General features: G+C 49.4%; 1 protein-coding gene across 1 annotated transcript in view; it reads right to left on the bottom strand.

Annotated features, from left to right (window-relative positions):
• CACNA1S (calcium voltage-gated channel subunit alpha1 S) overlaps nucleotides 1-22756 on the bottom strand; it is a 73734-nt gene that overhangs the window by 32632 nt on the left and 18346 nt on the right. The window contains exons 3-16 of the mRNA XM_007988996.3: nucleotides 22520-22659; nucleotides 20608-20750; nucleotides 20277-20429; nucleotides 17883-18088; nucleotides 16482-16585; nucleotides 14084-14229; nucleotides 13550-13631; nucleotides 11763-11923; nucleotides 6168-6393; nucleotides 5218-5425; nucleotides 3773-3893; nucleotides 2787-2901; nucleotides 1540-1633; nucleotides 751-820 (exon numbers count right to left, since the gene is read on the bottom strand). Coding sequence (XP_007987187.3) covers nucleotides 751-820; nucleotides 1540-1633; nucleotides 2787-2901; nucleotides 3773-3893; nucleotides 5218-5425; nucleotides 6168-6393; nucleotides 11763-11923; nucleotides 13550-13631; nucleotides 14084-14229; nucleotides 16482-16585; nucleotides 17883-18088; nucleotides 20277-20429; nucleotides 20608-20750; nucleotides 22520-22659 — 1969 coding nt within the window. The remainder of the gene's footprint in view (nucleotides 1-750; nucleotides 821-1539; nucleotides 1634-2786; nucleotides 2902-3772; nucleotides 3894-5217; nucleotides 5426-6167; nucleotides 6394-11762; nucleotides 11924-13549; nucleotides 13632-14083; nucleotides 14230-16481; nucleotides 16586-17882; nucleotides 18089-20276; nucleotides 20430-20607; nucleotides 20751-22519; nucleotides 22660-22756) is intronic.

Here is a 22756-nt window from a genome sequence, read left to right as displayed (position 1 = left end):
TAGCTGATCAGTTGATGGGACAAGTAGACCTAAAATTGACCCACTGACCTGGTGATCCAAAGGACCCAGGACTCAGAGAGTTCTTGGACCCCAGGGCTCTGCCAGGTGGCCTGGTAAGATTAATCCAGCCTGGTTCTGCTTGTCCTCTTCTTGGTCCAGATAAATGGAATTTCTGCAGCAGTCACTGGCTATTTGCATTTATGAGATGTTTGTGGTTTATCCACGGTTGTTTCTTATCCATGGTCCCCCTACCCCACCATTGTCTCCTCCTCTTGAACTCACCCACACTGCCTGTCATGGTTCTATTCATCCCTGTATCCTTCCGGCCCCCAGTCCTACTGGACACTGGATAGTGAGTAATCTGCCTCATTACTACATAGATAGGTGTATCCTCATGTATGATCCATGACTGCATGACTGGCAGGCAAGACTTGTATACCCACGCACTCAGTAAATACTTGCTGAGTTACATGAAATAACATGAGTTATTGAGTACCCATGGCACTTAATAAATACTTGCTGAGTTACATGAAAATAAAATGTATGGGTTTTTCTGTTGTGTACATTGTTGGGAGAGACAAGCTGGCAGATGGCTTATTTGCACAGAAGGGATATCTCCGGTGTTCTCATCTCCACATGGAGGGGTCCAGGTAGGGACACACAAGAGACTGCCCACGGGGAGAATTAGGGACCAGCACACCCCTACTTTACCCCAGCACCCTGCTCCAGTCCAGTCTCCAGCATCCTCACCTGGGAAGTCAGCTGAGGGATAGGGATCCTTCACCTCATTGACATTAGATTCAAACTCATCAATTTTCAGCTGTAGGAAGGAACACAATGACTATAACAATGAAAAAGAAGTTGCGGTTTCCCCTCAGTGAACATATACTGGAGAGCCTGTTAGTGTTCAGCTCACTTAATCATCCCTACAGGCTAAGGGACAGGGAATATTATGATCGCCCCCATTTTACAAATGAGAGGCCAGGCCCAGCAAGGCCAGACAATCTGCACAAGCTCCCACAGGACAAGGCCTGAGCCTGCCCTAGCCTGTCTGACTCTATCTTCACACACCCACTGCTTGGTTCTCCAGAAGAGAGTTGAGTTTCCCAGGCCAGGACCTCCAGCCCTTCTGGGCCCGGTTCCCTGACTTTTTGAACTCCAGTTCCTCAGTTTTCAGGAATGGTGAGCAGAGTCAGATGGGAACAAGCAGGGTGGGGCTAGCAGTGGTAGAAGCCGGTCTGGGGCTCTCAGTGGAACAGTGGGTGTTAAGGAGAGGAGGTACCTCCTTGGTCTGGCGTGGGAAGCTGCTACGCTGGGGAAGTCTGGTTCCCAGATTGGGAGGTCTGTGCTTCTCAGTGCAGGAGTCCCTGGAGATGGCTTCGTTGGCTCTCCCTCCAGTCAGACACAGGGAGATGCCCTCACCTGGCTGATAACTCTCCCACATCCCCAACCTATCCCACCTGTACTCTGTGGTACGAGGGGAACCATGGGACTGGAAGAGCCCCCAGCCTGCCTCTAACATCCCCACGAGGTGCTCACCTTGGCAGTGGTAGGGATGCCTTCACCCTTGGGTTTCTGCTCCAGCTTCTTGGCCATCGTGGACTTCTCCTCCTCTGACTTGTCTGGGAGACCCCTGAGTTAGAAAACCCAAAGTGGAAGCCAAACCAGAAAGTTCTCAGGGGTCTGCTGAGCCTGACAACACCCTCAGGAGGATCCCACACCAAGGGCTGGGATCTGTAGGAGGAGTGGCGTCAGCCCCCAGATGGGAAGTGCAGTGGGCTCAGGCAACTCCTTTCTCTATGGTGAGTGGGCCCGACACACAGCATGGGCCCATGGCTACCTGTGGCTCACTGGTCAACCATGTTTAATGTTGGTTGATAGTGAATGGGTGGAATGTGGCTTTGTACTGTGTTTATACAAGATTCACAGAGTGGAAGCCCAAGATGTGGTTTGGGCTCACAAACATCTCATAAACATTCACAGAGTGGAAGCCCAGAGTGATTTGCCCAAGATGGCTCCAACTCTTTAGAAATGTCTGAACTCCATTGCTGGTCCCTCTTTTTCCATCTTGCCTCCACAGGAACGGGTGTCCCATTCCTGTAGGCATGGGCATTGGAAGAAGCAGGACTCTGTCTAGAACCTAGGTACTCAAAGCATAATCCTCCAACCAGCAGCATGGGCACCACCTGGAAGCCTGTTCGATGTAGAACTACGACCCTGCCCTATCTTATTTGGACCAGCTGAAACAGAATCAGCATTTCAACAAGATCCCTAGGTGATTTTTTTGCAGTTAGAGTTTGAGAAACACTGTCTAGAACACCAGTCTGCTTCTACTCCCAGAGGAGGGTCCCAGGCTACAAATAATTCACTGACAAAGTCACAGATGGAGAGAATTGTGAAGAACCTGAGAAGCCAATGGCCACTTCACAGAAGAGAGGATGCCTGAGGCTCAGCAAAGGGCAACACCTCTCTCCCAGAAGCATGGCGACTCAGTAACAGGGTTGGGAAGGGAATTCCCAGGATCCCTCCCTGGGGGAGCCCTGCTCAACTGGCCGGGCTCTGAGGCTCTGGCATTCTGCATCCTGAGGCCTGTCTGTCCAGAAGGCCAACATGTCTCTGTTCCTGTCCACAGGGAAGGACCTCAGCCATCTCCATGCGCAGGTTGCAGAAGTTTGCCCACTGAGGTGGGTGTTACCATGTCAGGGACCCTGATCGTTTGTTCAGGGCTGGAAGGCCATGGCCACGGCTGAGCACTCCAGGTCCCTTCCTGCTAAGGAAGCACTCACTTGGACATCTTCCTGCGTTTTCTTTCCTCAGCCTTGGCTTTCTGGGCAGAAGTCAGGCTCTCCGCCTCGGCCAGGTTGTCCACGGCAATGGCCAGGAAGACATTGAGCAGGATGTCTGAGCGGGTTTAGCTAAGGAGCCTTCGGTTGTAGGTGGAAGGGAGCCTGTGGGCAGGAATCCTGCCTGCCTGCATGTGGGCAGCACCTAATCCTACTCACAGAGCTATCCATGGGAAGGTGTGGGTCCAGGGACATAGCGGAAGGCCCTCAGGGAGGCCTGCCTGTGGAGATTACTCAGGAAGGAGCCTGAATCCACTGTGACCTTGAACCATCCGTTTCCTGTCCAGACTGGTCCCAGAGCCCACACTGATCTGCGTGGAGAGCCAGTAAGGCAAAACAAGTGAGACCCATGCGAGGCACGCATGAGTCGGGGAACAACGGTGCCCTTCCTCCCCACTCCCCACAGTATCACATTCCATGGTGCAGGCACCAGGCTGCCTCAGGAACTGCCAGTATCTCTCCAGTCCCATCCACCTCACCCTCATATCTGCTCCTCTCATCTCTCGGCCTGTCCTGGCTCCATCTTTCTGGCCCCAGCGCTCAGGCTGATCATCCCGGCCACAGGGTCCTGGTGGCTCCCTGCCTGCCTCCGAATCTTTGGAGTAGGCTGTCCCCCCATCTTCATGCTCTTCAGCAAAGCTCTATCCTTCCTCCCCACTGCTCTAGGCTCACTGACCTTACTGGGCTTTTAATTCCTCCCAGCTGTAGCCAAACACCCCTGTGAGTCTCTCATCTTTTGGCAGAAAGAATTATTCTACAGCTATACCTGCATTTGTTATGTCCTACCCCCCTACCCCATGGGCCTGGGAGCTCCCCTCCAGCCAGAGGGCCTGGCTACCTAGAAACTGGACACCCTTGACTCCCATTTTAAGCCCTTTCCCCCACCCCCTCCCTAAGCTCTTTTCTGCACCCTGCTCCTAAGGGGATACAGTTGCCACAGACAAAAAGGATGATGAAGTAAATGCACACAAGCATGCCGGGGTAAGACGGCCCACCGTAGGCCATGATCCCATTGTACATCATCGAAGTCCAGTCTTCACCCGTCAGGACCTGTGTGGAGGGAGGAACGAGGGCTCGGGAACACAGAGGGGCCTGAGAGTCTTCTGTTGGGACCGCATAGACCGAAGGTCTCCTCCAACTCTATGGTTCTCTCAGACCTTCCCTCTTTTCATTCCACAGTCCGGGTGGCCAGCCCCTGCTCTCCCCAAAACCCTTATTCCAGCTGGGTGCGGTGGCTCACGCCTGTAACTTATCACTCTGGGAGGCCGAGGTGGGTGGATCATTTGAGGTCAGGAGTTCGAGACCAGCTTGGCCTACATGGTGAGACCCCATTGCTACTAAAAATGCAAAAATTAGCCAGGCATGGTGGTGGACACCTGTAATCCCAGCTATTTGGGAGGCTGAGGTAGGAGAATCGCTTGAACCCAGGAGGTAGAGGTTGCAGTGAGCTGAGACTGTGCCACTGCACTCCAGTCAGGGTGACAGAGTGAGACTCCATCTCAAAAAACAAAACAAAACCCCTATTCCAGTGATATAGAAGCTTATCACTGCTCTCTACGGACAAGGAATTGGACTGTGGGCTCGCCACCTCCCTGTTCTGTTCCTAATCCCTGGGCTTCACTGTGCTGCACCCACCCAGGCTTCCTGTTATTCTGGCCTTAGAAGTCATGTGAAATGTCAAGTTTCTTGAAAGGCCCAAGGCCTGACCAGCCAGTGGGGCTAATGGAAGAAAGAGTGGGCAAAGCCATCCACAGGACCAATGGATGATCACACACTGCATCTCTCACTGGTACAAAAGGGAGGCGTCACTCATGAAATATGGGCCACTCCAGAGAGGAATGTTTCCACGTCTACACTAAGAAAACTCCTCCAGGAGGCCAAGGGCCCTGAAAGCTTCTCACTGGGCCACAGCCATGCTCCGTTGGGTGGCTGATAGTGAACTGGCTGTGCCGTGCCTGCAGAGTGAGAAATGGTTTGTGTTTCTCTGGGGCTTTCTCAGCCTTGGGGAGGAAAAGCTCCCCTTATCTGACTTTGCCCTGAGACCTGAGTAGCACATGGGAGAGAATGCATCTGTACTCTCAGGCCATCCCTAACCCAGTCATACTATCCTGTAGTAGGCCAGCACTGTGCTGGGCACCAGAAACAAAGACTAATCAGACAAAGTGGGTGCAGCTACAGTGAAGGAGACAAATAAGCAAGTGTCACAATGGAGAGACGCACAGGTGATAGGGGAGCCCAGAGAAGGACATTGCACTCAACCAGCAGATCCGAGAAGGTTTCCTGGAGAACATGATGCCCACCTTGATCTTGAAGGACAAGAGAAGCAGGATTCAGCAACTGCGCAGAAGGATGGCCACACAGAGGGACAGCCTACCTGGAAGACGCTGATGAGGGCTTGGGGAAAGTTGTCGAAGTTGCTGCGCCGTACTTCTGTGTCCTCAAAGTCATACCTCCCCCCAAAGAGCTGCATGCCCAGGAGGGCGAAGATGACGATGAAGAGGAAGAGCAGCAGCAGCAGGGAGGCGATGGAGCGGATGGAGTTGAGCAGGGATGCCACCAGGTTGCTCAGCGACGTCCAGTATCTGAAGGAGGAGGAGGTGCAAGGTGGGAGGAGATAGACCCTCTCACTGGGGCCCACGAGGTGTGGACAGGCTTGGGGGAAAGACTCAGGACTGATGTGACACAGAGGGAGGGGGGCTGCCTCGGGGCTGGAAGGCCCTGGATTCATGGCTGCATGCCCGCTGTGTTCCTGCGGAGCACTTGTCTGTAATTTCACACTGGTTAATATGACTACTGATTAACTTTAGGTCCTGTCACTGGATGAGAAACCCCATGAGAGTAAGGACAGCTTTTCTCCCGCATACCTTCGATGCCCTGTGTCTAGCACAGTACCTAGCTCACGCAAGTGATGGATAAATAGTGCAAGCAGATGAACCCCTCTCCTCTTCCTTCACCACCTCACGAAGGCTCTGATTGTCTGTGTTCCTCCTTCTTTCTTATTTCCACCCCTTTCCCTACAGCTCTTCCTGTCCTCCTTCCCTCTTCCCATCTTTCCTTTTCTCTTCTTCCTTTCTCTTTTCCACCACCCCCTCTCCCTACCTTGCCATAGACTATGGTAAGAAAAAAACAGAGAAATGGATTCAAAGTGGGGAAGTGATTCCTTTTTTCACAGGAGGTTATTTCAAGGAGGGAGGGAAGTCCAGGCAAGGGGCCACTGATGAACCTACACATATTCCAGACCCCGAGAAATGAGGTGGGTGTAGACCAGACCAGGCCGTGGTGCTCGCCAGGGACCCGGGAGTGCCAGCCAACCCCAGCGCTCACTTGGTGATCTTGAAGATCCTCAGGAGGCGGATGCAGCGGAGCACGGAGATGCCCAGGGGCGTCATGGCACCCGACTCCACCAGCAGGATCTCCAGGATGCCGCTGCACACCACGAAGCAGTCAAAGCGGTTGAAGATGGACATGAAGTACTGGCGCAGGCCCAGCCCATACATCTTCATCAGCATCTCGACAGTGAAGAGGGACAGTAGCACCCGGTTGGCAATGTCTGCAGGGTTGGCGGCACAGCCCCGGCATCACTCTCCTTCCCTTCTCCTGCCTCCCACTCTCCTTCCCTTCTCCTGCCTCCCAGCCTTGGCCTTGGCTGGGCCTCAACCCAGGATGCCCCTACCCTTGTTTCCGAGGCACCATGGATTTTTTTGGGGGGTGCAGGGGACAGGGCCTCACTCTGCCGACTGGAGTGAAGTGGCACAATCATGGCACACTGCAGCCTCAAATTCCCAGGATCAAGTGATCCTCCCTAATACCAGCGTGTACCACCACATCCAGCTAGTTTTTTGTATTTTTGTAGACAGGGTTTCATCATGTTGCCCAGGCTGGTCTTGAACTCCTGGGCTCAAGCAATCCGCTGTCCTCAGCCTCCCAAAATGCTGGGATTACAGGTGTGAGCCACCATGTCCAGCGAATTTTTTAATTAACTTTAAAAAAAAAAAAAAAAAAAAACTTGGTAAATTTTGCCCATTGATTTCTTGCAAGCTAACTCATATCATATTTAACAGGAAGATGATTTTATTACTTTTAATTCTACCGAAGTTCATTAAGTCTGCTACTCTTTCATTCCTATACACCTCCCTCCCGGTAGAGAAGGGTCCTGCCACCTACCCGAAGCCAATCCGTCCTCCTATGCTTTGCCCGCCCCCCCTTTTCGGGAAGCTCCCTATCCATGATTCTTTTTCTTTCCTACATATTTAACTTCTTTCTTTCAAATGAGCCCTCCCTTTGCTATTCTTAAAGCCCAAGTCTAGGCCGAACGTGGTGGCTCACACCTGTAATCCTAGCACTTTGGGAAGTCGAGGCAGGCGGATCATGAGGTCAAGAGATCGAGACCAGCCTGACCAACATGGTGAAAACCCGTCTCTACTAAAAATACAAAAAGTAGCTCAGTGCGGTGGCACACGCCCGTCATCCCAGCTACAGGCAAGAGAATCACTTGAACCTGGGAGGCGGAGGCTGCAGTGAGCCGAGATTGAGCCACTGCACTCCAGTCTGGCAACAGAGTGAGACTCCATCTCAAAACAAAAACAAAAACAAAACAAAACAACCCCAAGACTCTCCCATTTTCCCTCTATCTCCTGTCCTAGCTCTCTCCTCCCTGTCACTGTCAAACTCCCAAAAGTTGTCTATATTGCTCTCTTCACTTCTTCACCCCTTGCCCTGCCCCATTTGCTCCTCACCTCATCCCTACCTGGATGCGCCCTCACTACTTCACCAACACAGCTCTCTCCAGGGGCATCAATCTGCCACATCTAGTGCTGATCTAACCCTCCCGCTCCTGACCAACCAGCAGCACTGGGCATTGTTGATCATCCTCTTGCTTTTTCAAGAATTCTGTCCTTGGTTTCTGTGGTGCCACATCCTTCTGGATTTCCTCTACTTCTCTGTATTTTCCTGAGCCTCCTCTGCAGATGCATTCTTTACATCAGCAAGCAAAGGGTCTTCCAGTTCTCCCCACTCCCACCCTGCCACTTTCTTTCTGTGTCCTGACTGAAAATCGCAGACTGCTTTGACCACTCTGTGACCCGTAGCTACAGGTTTTTCTCAGCAGGCTTTACCTCAAACTGGGGCCTTGAACATTCCTAGGTACTAATAAAGGTAATAGGTGTTGCCCCAAACATTGAAAGGAACTGGCCACAGCCCTGAGCCAGATTCCTTAAACCCTTACGTAAAGTCCATGCCCTGACCCCATTGCTGTGGATAAGTCTGGGTAGAACATCCCTTTTCTCTTGCTGTCTATCACAAGGATTGCTCAACATTCTGTAGTAAGTTTCCCCAACAAAAGCTTTGGACTGATCACCCTGGCATTTAGTACTTTTTTCTTTGGAATGGCAACCGACCCTATCTCAGGACTGTCTGGGGTAGTCCTTTGTGGGAATTCCCCTACCACTGCTTTTGGGGCAATTCCAGCTGAGGGTTCAGCAGGATGAAACAGCGAGTCATTGAATGCTTGATTTGAGTGATACCCTTGAGTATACACTCCCCTTGGGGATCTGGTGTTATCTAAGACCACAGCTTCAGACCATCCCCACCAAGGCCTCCCAGATTTAGCTCTTTAGCTGAGACTGCTCTGCTGGGTTCCAGACCTATTTTTCCATCTGCTTCCTTGACATGTACATTGGGATGTCTCAAAGGCACAGCAAGCTCACCATGCCCAAGACGAAGCTCATGGTTACTGCCCATCCTCACCCACTACCCAAAATACTTAGTCATTAACCATTTTCTCAGCAGGTGGCACTACTATCCATTTATCTGCATAGGCCACAAACCTCAAAATCACCCCTGACTCCTCTTGGTGGGCACTGTTTACACCATCTCCACATATGGTCATTGACAGTGCCTTGACAACGATTGGCACATTCAAGGTGCTCTCGAGAAGACTGGTTGAAATGAATGAATAGATGAATGAATGAATTCATTTAGAACTAGCTTTCTTTCCCATTTCATTCCCATAGAAAAAGATAATCTTGTTTTCTATTTATTTTCCTTCTTTTACCTCTTTCATCATTTTAAACAGTCTCCTTTGTACTATTCTATCATCTCAGGTTTTTGGGGCTATTAGCTTCCATTGGTTGTACCTGATGACTGTTTCTCAGGGTGGCTCTGTTCCTTATTTGGTTTGCAGTTTTGTTCATTCGTTTGTTTGTTTTTTTAATTGTGAGCTCATCTTCAGGAAACACTTTTCCCTGCAGAAATTCTATATGCCTTAGATTAAGAAGCATCCTTAAAGAATGGTTTATGTTTGCTTCTGTGGGGTACCCCAGGGATTTTACTTGTTTGCAACTTGATTTTTATGTTACTATCTTAGCTTAGGATCCTTGGACCATGAGAAGTAGTGTATATTGGACTCCATACCTACACAAGGCACTGATAGGATTTTGATTTTTCACTTGAGACATTTTTCCTTTCTCCCAGGGCCTCTAGCAGGAATAAACTTCCAAGCTTGTTTCCTGGCCCAGTGAGATTTTGGCTTCCCTTCCATGGGAGCAGCCTTTCCAGGGCCCTGGCTCTGTGTAGGTGTGACAGTTCCAGTTCCCACCTCATGCAGGCCCAGGGCCCTGTCTCCAGCCCTGCACAGGCCTTAGGAACCCAGCTGCTACCCATTAGGATTTAGGCCTAGGTCTAAAATGTCCTTGGAAGTCAGTTCACAAGCTTGCTGCTCTGGTTTTGGGTCACTTCTTTGTTTCCGCCACTCAAAGACTTCCTTTTCATTCCGGGAAACATGGTTCTTATGCTTTACGCAGCATTGTTACATGTTTGTTGTGGGGAGGGTACTGAGCTTGTCCACAGTGTTGCTGGAACTGGTCCTTCTTTTCTCATATCCTACTCCTCTCAGGGTTCAAAGCTCCACACCCAGGGGAACATCTACCACGTGGACGAGGCTGACTTATTGACCTTCCACCAAGACTGAGCTTTCCAAGACTTGAGTCTGATCACACTATATTCCTGCTTTTAACTTCTCATTGGCTTTCCATTGCCTAAAGTGTAAAATCCAACACGTAATTCACATATAAGGCCTGATATCGTTTGGATAGATAGCCCTGCCCAAATCTCTTGTGGAAATGTAATTCCCAGTGCTGGAACTGGGGCCTGGTGGAGGGTGTTTGGATTACGGGGACGGATTCCTCATGAATCGTTTGGGCCATTTCTTTGGTGTTAAGTGAGCTCACTCTGAGTTCACCACAAAACCTGTCATTTAAAAGTGTGTGGCACCTCCCCTCCCAGTTTTTCTCTCTTTTGCTCCTGCGTTCACCATGTGACGTGCCTGCCCTCCCTTTCTTCCATCGTGACTATAGGCTTCCCAAGGCCTCCTCAGAAGCTGAGCAGATGCCAGCCCATGTTTGCTGTAAAGCCTGCAGAACTGTGAGCCAACCAAACCTATTTTCTTTATAAATTACCCAGTCTCAGGTGCTTTTTTTTTTTTTTTTCTGAGACAGAGTCTCGCTCTGTCGCCCAGGCTGGAGTGCAGTGGCCGGATCTTAGCTCACTGCAAGCTCTGCCTCCTGGGTTTACGCCATTCTCCCGCCTCAGCCTCCCGAGTAGCTGGGACTACAGGCGCCCGCCACCTTGCCCGGCTAGTTTTTTGTATTTTTTAGTAGAGACGGGGTTTCACCATGTTAGCCAGGATGGTCTCGATCTCCTGACCTCTTGATCCGCCCGTCTCGGCCTCCCAAAGTGCTGGGATTACAGGCTTGAGCCACCACACCCGGCCTTTTTTTTTTTTTTTTTTTTTTTTTTTTTTTTTTTTTTTTTTTGAGATGGAGTCTCGCTCTGTCGCCCAGGCTGGAGTGCAATGGTGCAATCTCAGCTCACTGCAACCTCCCCCTTCCGGATTCAAGTGATTCTCCTGCCTCAGCCTCCCAAGTAGCTGGGACTATAGGTACAAGCCACCACGCCCAGCTAATTTTTGTATTTTTGGTAGAGATGGGGTTTCATCATGTTGGCCAGGATGGTCTCAATCTCTTGATCTTGTGATCCACCCGCCTTGGCCTCCCAAAGTGCTGGGATTACAGGTGTCAGTCACCACGCCCAGCCTCAGGTATTTTTTTTATAGCAATGCAAGAATGGCCTAACACAAGGCAAACATGTGAGCAAACATCTCTCTTAGTCACATGCAATGTTCTTATGGCTTACTGAATTCACTAAACTGTTTTACATCTTCATCTCTTTGCACACACTGTTACTTCTGCAGGATTCCCTCCTCCCTTTGACTACCTGGGGCTTGTCTACCTATCCTTTAAGATCCACAGAGCTCCAATGTCTCTACTGTGATTCTCCTCTTGCTGCTATTTTGTATTTACCTCTATCATTGCCCTCCTTGTATTGACTTGGAATTATTTATTAACATCAGTCTTCCCCTCTGGCTAAGTAAGCTCCTTGAAGCCGGGAGCAGTGTATAAGTGTTCTCTGTATCCTGAGTTCTTTTCCTGTACCTTACATATAGGATGCACTCAATAAATAGTTGGTGAAAGATTGTTGTTTTTGTAGTAGAATTTGAACTTGGGTGCTTAGAGTTCTAAATTACTAGCAATTTTATGTCCAGGGATCTGTGATTAGAATAATCTGCCTGGACACTTGGGCAAGCACCTGTGCCAGCCTATTGCTTTTACTGCCCTTGGTAAGTTACAATGCCACGAAGAGGAAAATTGGGTACGTTGCTTTGCCACTTGAGGTTTTTGTTTTACCCCCGTGAAAGGAGTGGATTTGGTCATATAATCCAACACTCATGGTCCATAATTTTTAGAAAATGATGTCAATATCTAATTAACCTCTTCTGCAAAACCTGCAGTGCCATTGGCTGACTTTGACATCAAGCCACAGCCACACGTGCCCTCCTCCCGGCTTCACTCCGTTCCGCCTCACCTTGTAAACGGGTCAGCCAGAGAGGCTGGTTGTGGTGCTCTGAGGCGATAGACAGGGTGTTGAGGGCAACGATGAGAATCACTAGCCAATAGAAGACCTTGGACTTCACGATGTCGTGGCACTTCCAGCGAAAGATGCGGTTCCACTGCCTCCAGTGCCGGCTAAGGGAGGGGACAGAGGATGGTGCACAGTGCTGCGCTGGTCTACGCCCCACCTGTCCAAGCTACCTTCATACAAACTCCAGCCATGCGTAGCTGACTACTCCTCTTCCTCCAGCCACATGAGAGAAGCTCAGGGCATGAGCTGGGGATCCAGACTGAGTAAAATACTCCATCTTTCACAGAAGAGCAATAGTGATGCAAACCTCCGAGGTAATGGAATGAGAGGATGCACGCAAAATGCTTGGCACAAGTGCCTGGCAAGGAGCAGACGCTCCGTGTGGTTTAATTTTAATTAAAGCAACTCTGAGATGCCACGTTTTGCCCATTATCCAAGACCACTCTTCAACAAATTAATAATATCTGGGGAGGGTGAAGGGAATTGAGCTTTGACAGTACAATCTTTTGGGATGAATTGGCAGCACTTACTAAAATTTAAAATATATATGCTCTGTTTTTTAATGTTTTATTATTTATTCATTTAGACAGGTCTTTCTAGGTTGCCCAGACTGGACTTGAACTCTTGTGCTCAGGTGATCCTCCCACCTCAGACTCCCGAGGAGCTGGGAGTAGCTATACCCTTTGATCCAGCAAGTCTATTTCTAGAGTTCCTTCGGCAGAAATGGTCATACTCATCTACAACTGTTCCCTGCAGCACTATTTGTATTGCCAAAGAGGGCAAAGATTAACTACATTACGGTATATTCATTCTGTGGAATATTTTACATCCAAAGATACACAAAAGAAGGTGAATCTGTTCTGAAAATTGCTCTCCATAGATAATTTTAAGTTAAAAAAAATAAGTCACTAGATAATCCTTTATTGGATTATCCTTTAGTGTATATTATATTCATTTACTTGACAAATTTTTGGCAACACCTCATATGTGCTAGGCACTCTTCTAGTCCCTGTAGTGACAGTAGTTAACATAAACAACCCCATTGTGTAAAAAATCAAGACAAAAACAAAAAAAATCCTGGCGTGTGTGTGTGTGCGCAAGAGGGAGGAAAGCACAGAAAAGATCTTAGAGGCTAAACATCTGTTACCATGGTTACCTCTTTGAAGAGCACTGGGGACCTTCATCTTTTCTTTGATGTATAGCTCTATTGTTTGATCTTTCAAAATCATAATTAAGTGTGAATTTGTAAAAGGAAACAGCCAACCAAACAAACCAACCCTCCTCTTAAGACAAAGGCGAGAGAGCGTGGAGTGTGCTCTTGCCTCCAGCCTCCTTCCTGAGGGGCTCCCGGGTTGTGCAGCCTCTGCTGCATACACTTTCCCTCTTCCCTCTCGGAGGTTTCCAACACAAATGACCTCACCCAGCTCCGCCCTGATCAGGGTGAAGCAGCAGCAAGCATGCTCACTGCTCCCGGAGGCTCCCAGTGTCCTTCTTATGTGCTATATAAATAGGTCACTGCTCAGGACCCCTCTGATCGCACATTCCCCGAAGGTCTGGTCCCTGTGGAGTCCCTCAGAGCAGGAACTGGCCCTGTTTTCTTAAAAAGGCTGCCTTTCTAAAGGATTAGACAAGTGACTCTGAAACCACTGAGGGGAAGTAACTGGACTCTACCCTCATGTCTCAGGGAGCTGGGGGTTGGGGGTGTCCTGGGGCGGTGGGCAGATACTCACATGAACTGGATGATTTTGTTCAAGCCTGCAATTTCATACAGGCTCTCTGTGTCAGAGCCACCTTCATCCAAAGACAGTTTTCCTGGAGATAGGAGAGAAAGAGTCAGCCAGCCTTCAGGGCCCCTCTGGGCTGGACACACCTGGGCTGGGCACCCGAGACAAGGGCCCGTTGACCAGAGACATCTGCGACAATGGGTCCTAGGTAGGCCTGGATTTCTTGGTGCTTTCCAGAGATTGAGAGTTCCAAGAGACAAAGAGCCCACTTTATCTGCAGGGGAAGGGCTGTGAGGATGGGCAGCATGTACCTTTGGGAAGAGCTCTGGTCACACCTGGATCCTACCATTTTGAGCCATTTTGCTTTAGGCAAGTCACTCACCCTCAAAGGACTAATGTTGGACTTGCTCAGTGGGCCTCCCAGGCTTGCTGGGGGGTTAAATGAGGTAGTGATGTCCAGGGAACCCAAATGCAAGGTGTGGCCCAGAGGTGGGAGTCAGAGAATGGGGTGAGTGCTGACCACAGCCTTTGGGCCCAAACCTTCTCTGAAGTCCTCAACGTCCATGACCTCGCCCTGCGTGATCCAGCTCATGTAGCCCCGAAGGTCCTCATCTAGCTGCTGCTTCTCTCGGAGCTTCTGGAAGGTTCCCCTAGACTTGGCCTTCTCCCGCTCCTTGGTGAATTCCCTGAAATGGGATGGATAAGCCAGGAGGGGAGGAGAAGAGGGAACAGGGTCAGGGAAAGATTGAGCTTTCTGAGGACAGACAAGCCCGTTCTGTGGCTGGAGTGCCCCTTTTTCTGGGCCCAGGGTGCTGCCTGGGGTCCAAGTGCCCCTCAAGGTGGCTGAGAGACAGCCCCTTTCACTTCCTGCTCACCCATATTCACCCTCCAGGAACACCCTGGAGCACTCCTTGCCCCTTCCTCATTTCTTTCTTCTCATCCATCTCATTGTCTCCTGCCTTGTTTTGGGGTTCCCCTTGCATATTAGGGGTGAACAACAAGGCAGTCCATTGCCTAACTGAATCAACCACAGAGCCTTAATTTGGCCGTACTGCCCCAACCCTTCAGACTACCTTAGAAATTTAGTTTTGTATAGACCAAAGGCCTGGGAAAATTCTCCTGGGACTCGGAGGAACCGGGTGGCAGGGCTGGAAGAAAAGGACCCGAGGCTTCGAGAGGGATCTTCAGGCCAGCAGAGGGCAGCCCTGGGCTATGGCCACCTTCCCTGCGGCGCAGGAGGAAGACGGCAGCACAGGCGTGGGCTCTGAGGAGCTGCGCCTGGCAGCCAGGAGGGGTTGGCCCACAGGGCAGGTCGAGTCGCCCTGGTCAGGCAGGGTCCAGGGAGGGGGTCTTGACCAGTTTGTGCCATGGACCCTTTGAAAGTCCAGTGAAGCCTATGGATCTGTCTTTAGAATAATGTGAAATACACAAAATAAAACCAAAGCATGACAAAGAAGCCAGTTACAGTCATGCTTCACTTAATGACTGGGATGCGTTCTGAGAAAGGCATTGTTAGGTGACTTCGTCTCTGTGCAGACATCAAGAGCGTATTTACACAAACCTAGATGGGAGAGCCGACTACACATCTAGACTATATGGCATAGCCTATTGCTCCTAACCTACAAACCTAGACAGCATGTTACTGTACTGCACACCATAAGCAATTGTAAGTATCTGTGGATCTAAACATAGCTAAACATAGAAAAGGTACAGTAAAAATACAGTACAATCTTAGCGCCCCACTGTTGTGGATGCAGCCCATCATTGACTGAAATGTCTTCAAGCAGCACATGACTGCATGGTAAAATACAGTTATTAAAATGCAAAAAAATTGTGATCGAGTAATACATTTGCTTTTTCATTAACTCATTAACTAGCAAGATCTAGCAGCAGGTCTGGTATCTATCATAATTTCAAAGTATGGAGTAATTAGTGTAAATACTATTCACAATTGTAATGTGACATGATTTCTATTAGGACAAGTCATAGGCCCTGCTAATAGCACTGTGGTTTGTTGCCTATGTTCGTTACTAAAGGAAACACTAAATTTCAGTTACAGTTGTGAAAAATAAAGATAAGTGTTTCCTATCCAAGTTCACAGTCTCCCAGAATTCTATCTGCAGACTACCTGGAGGGAAGCTTCTGGAATGGGATGATACCAATAGGGAAGAAGGCTGATGGTGACTTCTAGCCTCTCTGCTGTGCTGGGGTGGGAGGAGGGATGACAGCAGGACTGTCTCAAAGAGAACAGCTCTCATTAATAATAACCATTAGTATTTAGTGCTTATTTTCTGCTGGACTCTGCTCTAAGTACTTTACATGTATTAACTTATTTAATCCTCACAACAACCCTATGAGATAGAAACCGAAATAATTCTGATGTGGCCAACGTGGAAATTAAGGCACAGAGAAGTTAGGTAATTAGGTAAAGGTCACACAGCCACCAAGCAGTAGTGCTGGGATTTAAATGTGGGCATTCTAGCTCGAGTCCGTGTGCTTAACCAAAAGCCCCACTGCCTCTTAGTGCTGAGGCTCCACTCAGGCACCTCCAGGGCCAGGAGGTTGGAGTCTCAGGGGCTTCACTGAGGAGTGTCAAAGCAGAGGGACAGGAGGGGCGAGAATGGGGGAAGACTTGAGGAGGAGGAGAAAGGCAAATTAAAAATTGAAGGGCTCTTGCGTGTATCTCCTCTCTTCCTGCTCACCAGGAAGGAAGCACTCTTGGCCCAGCTGAGACAGTAGGGAACCCAGGGATGAGCCGAGGGCCTCACCCACAGCCCCCTGCCCTGCTCCACTCCTTCCTCCTTCTCCTTTCTCTCCTCCTCCTCCCTACCCCCACCCACCCCTCCTGTTTCTTTTCCCTCCGTTCTTTTTCCTTCCTCCTCCTTCTCCCCTCCTCCTCTTTCTCCTTTCCCCCCTGGCTACCTTTGAACTTTCTTACCCGCTCAGGACACCCAGCACCAGGTTGAGGATGAAGAAGGATCCCAGTAGAATGAGGGTGACAAAATAGATCCAGGGCCACTCATTCCCGATGGCATCATTGACCTGGTCAGGACAGAGGTGTGATTCTCTGAGTTGAGAGCTTGGCTCCCCTTCCCCAAGTCTGCTCATTAAGACTCCACCCAACCCTGGGGGACAAGGAGAGAAGCCACCCTGGGACAGTGAGTGGACATTTTTCCTCACCTGAGGACTAGTCTGGAAGGACTTTTCCAGCCTGAGGACTAGGATCTCGTCTGAAAGGATCTCCCTAGGGAGGACTTGCTGACTGCCTACCTGGTCCGGGCAAGACTGACCTAATTTCCCTCCAACCAAGAGTGTTTGACCTCCCTCATAGACTCTATCTCCAGTTGATTTATTTAAAGCCAAGATTTTTCACGTGAACAACCTCTGTGACACTGGACAAGTCACCTAACATCTCTGATCATTATTCCCATCCACCTAATGGTGATAATGATATGGGCTGTCTCTCCTCACAGGCTTGAAACACAGGTGAAATCATACATGTGACTGTCCTTTGATATTTTAAATAATTTGTTCTCCTAATACACACTTACAATAAATATTTACACTAATCCTTTATATTTGCAAAGCATTTGACAGTTTTACAATCCCCCCACCCCCCTAATAGGCAGCATCATATTGTGGTTAATTCCGGATTGGAGCCAGGGGGATCAGAGTTCGATTCTTGGCTCTGTTGCTCACTAAGTTCTTAACTGTGGGCAAGTTATTTTAATCTCTCTGAGCCTCAGTTTCCTTATCTGTAAAATGGGAGCAATGCCTTCCATCATTGAAGGATGAAATAAGAAATCTAACTAGCTCTTAACAAACACCAAATAAATAATATCCTCCAACAAAGAAACTCTTACGGAGCCTTGACCGTGTGCCAGGCACTGTTGTAATTCTCCCACTAACTCTGATATGGACAGTGTTATTATCCTTATTTTACAGGTGAGGAATAGTTATATGGGAAAGCAGTCTTGCAGAGGAAAGGAAAAAGACTCAAAGAGCCCTTCATTCCTCAAAAAGTCTGAAATTCTAAGCCATCAGAATTAAGTCACTCACAGCCAGGTTTTTCCTGGTTTCCATTCTTCACCCGCCCCTTGGATCCTGCATAGACATACTGTATCATGGGGATTTCCCCATAAGATGCTGGGGCACATACCTGGGAACCAGAAGGGGACACACATCCTGTGTAGATTCCCCAGGGAGGAGTAAGAGGGAGCTGTGGTCACTCAAGTCAGAGACTGGCCTCCTGTGTGGACTGGCAAGCCCTCCCTCCCCGCTCCCTTGCAAACCTGTGGATGAAGGGAGATGGTTCTGGCAGGCCCGGGCCCAGACCCACCCAGTAAAGGACGTCAGTCCATCCCTCCATGGTGATGCACTGGTACACGGTGAGCATGGAGAAGCCGAAGTTGTCAAAGTGGGTGATGCCATGGTTAGGCCCTGGCCAGCCACCCCGGCACTCACTGCCATTGATGGTACACCGGCGCCCTGAGCCTGTCCTGGCACAGGGCGATGGCTCCTCATTCTCCACTGTGGCCATGATATCTGGAGACAGAAGGCAGAGGGAGCATCAGATAACAGTAGTAGGTGGACAATGACAGGAGGAAAGGTGTATAAGAGCAGTTTAAGAGAATTGAGCAGTAAGTCTAAAGACACTCTGCTGAAAACGCAAAAGACAACTTCACACGGAGCAGATGGTGACAGTGAAGAGGAATGCCTGGGGCTGAGGATGGCTACAGGCAGCAGGAATTATGTCTTGGGCCCCCGGGCCTCATGGCAGGGTCAGCTTCTAGGATTAATTGTCCTATGCAGTGTAACCCATGAAAGAGGAGTAATCTGAGTGTCATTTGTCCCCACAGAACTTTAAAAAAGAAGGCAGCTGCCTGGCTGGAGTAGGGCTGGAGGTGGAGGGCTCACATGTTCTGACTTGAGAGTTCTGTCTGGGAGGTGAAATTGGAGAAGCTCCAAAAGCACTGGGCTGAGCTGTACAAGACACCCAGCTGACGGGGCAGGGGTCTGCACTCAAGGGAAGTTCCCGCCAGGCCCGAGCCTGCACTCTCCTTTGTTCCTCTGGATGATGCTTTCTTGTCTCTAAAATCCTGTACTTCTGATGACATCCTGCATCCCCTTTCATCTTAGGATGTTTTACAGTCTCCTTTTGTGTTCAGAGATTAGATTGGCTTATCAGAACTGGAACACCCTGCCTCACCTATTTACCGTGTAGGCTATTAACCTATTTAGCATGTAGGCTCAATGCTCTGAAGATGGAAAGGAGAGGACACTGATGGTTCTGAGGGGGCTTTGACCCCATGAAGTCAGAAGCCCTGATCTGAGAGGGGCTTTTGAGCACTGCTGCTCAGCATTCCTCAAGATGTCATGAGAACACCGCTGAGACCTCCAAATTTGGGTTGAAGATGTGATCGAAGGTCCCCTCCTATCCATCCTGATAATGCCTATTATAGGATGTAGATTGTGGTGGTGATGGGAAGAGGCTGAGATGGGAGCGGTCTAGGAATATAACCCCTGAAAGCTGGACCAGAGTTTACTCTTGTGAGTTGGGTATGGGACTGGTGTTGACTGTCCCTTTGTTGTCAGTGGTCATGAGGAGGTGAGTAGAGTTTCCTGAGACACTGAAGGTCAAGGAGAGTTATTCTGGTGAGTTCAATGCCAGGACTCATGGAGGAGGCTAAGTCCCAGTGAGCTGCTGGCAGGGTAGAGCAGCCAGTCTCAGAGCGGGACCCCATACTTTTTCAGGGTGTTGGCCTGACCAAAACGATTTTCACAGCAGTGCTAAGATGTTAGTTGCCCGTCTGTCTCTCATTCTCTCAACAATGTAGACTGGAATTTTCCAGAGGCTGCATGAGGTGTGATGTGGCAGCACGCACACACAGAAGTTGATGTGAGAGTCCAGCAGCCTCTATCAAGTCAGGCATTGAAGAGATTTACAAAAAGTGTAAAACAGCGTCACCACTATTCTCACCAAATATTACTGGTTTTGGAAAATCTAGTTATTTTTTATTATAAATGTACTATTTGTGTTCTCATGTCATGGGTTTCTTACTGTTCTTTAAAAGTGAATTAATAAATTAATATTGTGACATGTTCCTCGGTTTTCATTTCTCATACCATGAATATCAACAGATCAAAACCTATATAAACAAAAGCTCTCTGAGGTCCTCAGTAATTTATAAGAGAGAAAAGGGGTCCTGAGGCCAAAAAGTTTGAGAACTGCTGGTTCAGCTCAAGAATATCTGGGCTTCAATGTAGGTTATTTCTGGAAACTCAACAAATGACTGCCTTTGGCTCTTGGGCGTTTTTTCTGAGGTCCCATTCAGACCCTATTCTGGGTGTCTGCTCTGAGGGGCAGCTCAGACTAAAGCTAAAACTATGTGACAGGAAAAGTACACATAGAAATTCAGGCTTATCCCATGCCTGTGTCTCCATCTACCACTGGCTCAGAGAACCTGGAATATACCACATTGCATGTGGAGTAGGGGGTAAGGGTGTTTCAGAACAAGCTGTGGCCCAGGCCCCTGCTCACTTTCTTGGCTCACTGACCCCAGTAGAGCTGTCCTTCCTCCAAGTCCCCCCTATCCCGGAAAAGCCCATTCCCAAGGTCAACAGATGTGGGTGGCAATGGCCAAGCCCTGGGCTCCTTCACCAGCTAGGGTGGCTCCCCCTTCTGAGCCGTCCTAGGCCCTGTCCCACAGTCCCACTTTCCCTGGAAGCTCACCTGTGCCAGTGAAGTAGCAGGTCTTGTGCATCTTGCCCTTGAAGAGCTCCAGCCCGATGATGGCATAGATGATGACCATAAAGAGGACCAGCAGGGCGATGTGGAAGAGGGGGAGCATGGCCTTGAAGATGGAGTTCAGGACCACCTGCAGGCCTGCAGAGGCAGCCAGGGAGGGGAAAAGAGGAGTCACCTCCACTTGGTCTCACGGCCCTCCCTCCCTATAAATCCTGGGAAGCCTCTGAGATGTCAAGGTAGGAAGGGGACCCAGAACTGGGGACAAGGGAACAGGAAGGGAGAGGAGAAAGGGGTCTGCAGGGACACTGCCACCCACTAGGCACCCCCGACACCAGCCGGAGGGGTCTGAGCACTCGGAAGGCTCTGAGGGCCTTGACATCCAAGCCGGCTCCTTTGCTGCTCAGTGGGGCTGTGTTGCTTTGGATGACGTTAACCTGTTCCAGAATCACGGTGAAGACCCTGGAATGGAGAAGAGGGAGAGAAGAGGTCCAGGGGTTGGAAAAGCCACTGCCCCAGTGGTCTGGGGCCCTGTGTCCTGTCCATGCTCGAGCACCTGTGGAAAGGCCTAGGGGAGAGACAGCAAATATGGTTCATCAACTAACAAATGATCTGATCATGCTTACCTGGGGAATTTCACTTAAAAGGATTCTGACATCAAGTTCATACTGAGGGAAAAGAGTGGTGCTCCACTTGTGAGGTCTACTTTGCATGCTCAACGGGGTTGAGGTATGTGTGCCACAGGTGTAGTCCCTGGCCCTAGGGCTGAGCACCCCCTACATGGACTGGAGGTTACCTGAATCACACTCAGTGGCGACCCAGAGAAGAAACTCCATAGCAAGTTCTCCCTGCACGCTTTTCCTCCTGGCTGCACTTTTTGATAATGCCCTTTATTTTCTTTCCTACTAGCCTCCTCTTCCTCTCTTAATTTACTCAAATTTCCATTATCCTTTGAAGTCTACCTCAAATTCCTTTGCCTCCGAATCATTCTAATGGCAGAACTCCCTGGGACACATTGCGTATGAAACAACAATGCGCTGTGAGGTGTTGCTTTCTGCACTCTATTATTCTGTACGCACTTGTCTTGGCTTCCAACCAGGGCAGTTTGTAAAAGGCAGAGGCCAATTCACAGAATTCTTCAGAATTCTTCTATTTTCCCCATTGAGCCAAAAGTAGCACTGGATGGCTAGCAGGTAACCAACACCATCCTTTCAGAACTAAAGGACAGCATTCTGGTTAAGCATGCAGGCTCTGGAACCGAGACTGCTTTGGCTTGAATCCCAGCACTGCCACCAGCTAGCTGTGTGACCTTGGGCAAGTTGCTTGACTTTTCTGTTCTTTAGCCTCCTTATTCATAAAATGAGGAAAAACAGGATTGTGGTGAGAATTAAATGAGACGGTGCATGTAGGCACATATTAAGTACTTGATAAATGCTATTGTTATCATTACGTGGTAGTTACGGTAATGCTATGGGTAGAGTTATGTTCCCTCTAAATTCGTATGCTGAAGCCCTAACCCCTAGCATGTCAGAATGTGGTTGTATTTGGAGACAGGGTCTTTAAAGAGGTGGTGAAGAGGAAATGAGGTTGTTAGGGTGGGCCCTCATCCAGTTTGCCTGGTGTCCTTATAAGAAGAGGAACTCTGGACACACAAGGAGACACCAAGGATGCGCATGCACAGAGGAGAGACCATGTGAACCCAAACCTGCCAGCATCTTGACCTTGAATTTCCAGGCTCCAGAACTGTGAGAAATAGATTGCTGTTGTTTCAGCTTCCCAATCTGTGGAATGTTATTATGGCAGCCCTAGCAAACTAATACAGTTAATAAATGTCTGTTTTGTGAACCCAAATAACAGGTACTCGATACAGGTCCATGGAATAAACTAATAAATGACAGAGTGTGAGAAACTAATGAACATCCAGAAACTGCTGGCCAGTGGAACCTTCCATATCATTTCCAAATTTGCGTGATGTGAGGAGGATAATGGAATTTATAGCATCTAGCCAGGGAAGGAGATTGTGACCTGTGGGCAGGGTCAGGAGCAATGACCCACTCTCCACAGCATGGACAGCACCCTTGCCAGGCCAGCCTCTAACAGAGGCTGCTCCATGCAGTGGTTAGCACAACGCTGGAGTCCCACCCCACCTCTAAGATGCTGGTGGTGGTGGCAGTGGGCACAGAGTCCTCAGTGAGGGTCTGACCTCCAGTCTCCCCATACCCAGCTCTCACCCCAGGAAGACAATGGTGAAGTCCAGCACATTCCAGCCGCTGCGCAGATAAGCATCCTGGTGGAATAAGAAGCCGTAGGCAATGATCTTCATGGCGGCTTCAATCGAGAAGACGATGAGGAAGAAATACTCCAGCTTCTCCTGTGGGAGCAAACGTGGTCCACAGCATGCGTCTGCGCTCTCCGAGCTCACCCTTGCTCTCTTCCCTGCAGCCACGCTGGGTTCCCTGCTGTTGCCC

The sequence above is a fragment of the Chlorocebus sabaeus genome, chromosome 25 (assembly GCF_047675955.1).
Source record: "Chlorocebus sabaeus isolate Y175 chromosome 25, mChlSab1.0.hap1, whole genome shotgun sequence".
In the NCBI taxonomy this organism is placed as follows: Eukaryota; Metazoa; Chordata; class Mammalia; order Primates; family Cercopithecidae; genus Chlorocebus; species Chlorocebus sabaeus.
Note: the sequence above shows the minus strand (reverse complement) of the source record. Positions and strands in the feature narration are given on the sequence as shown.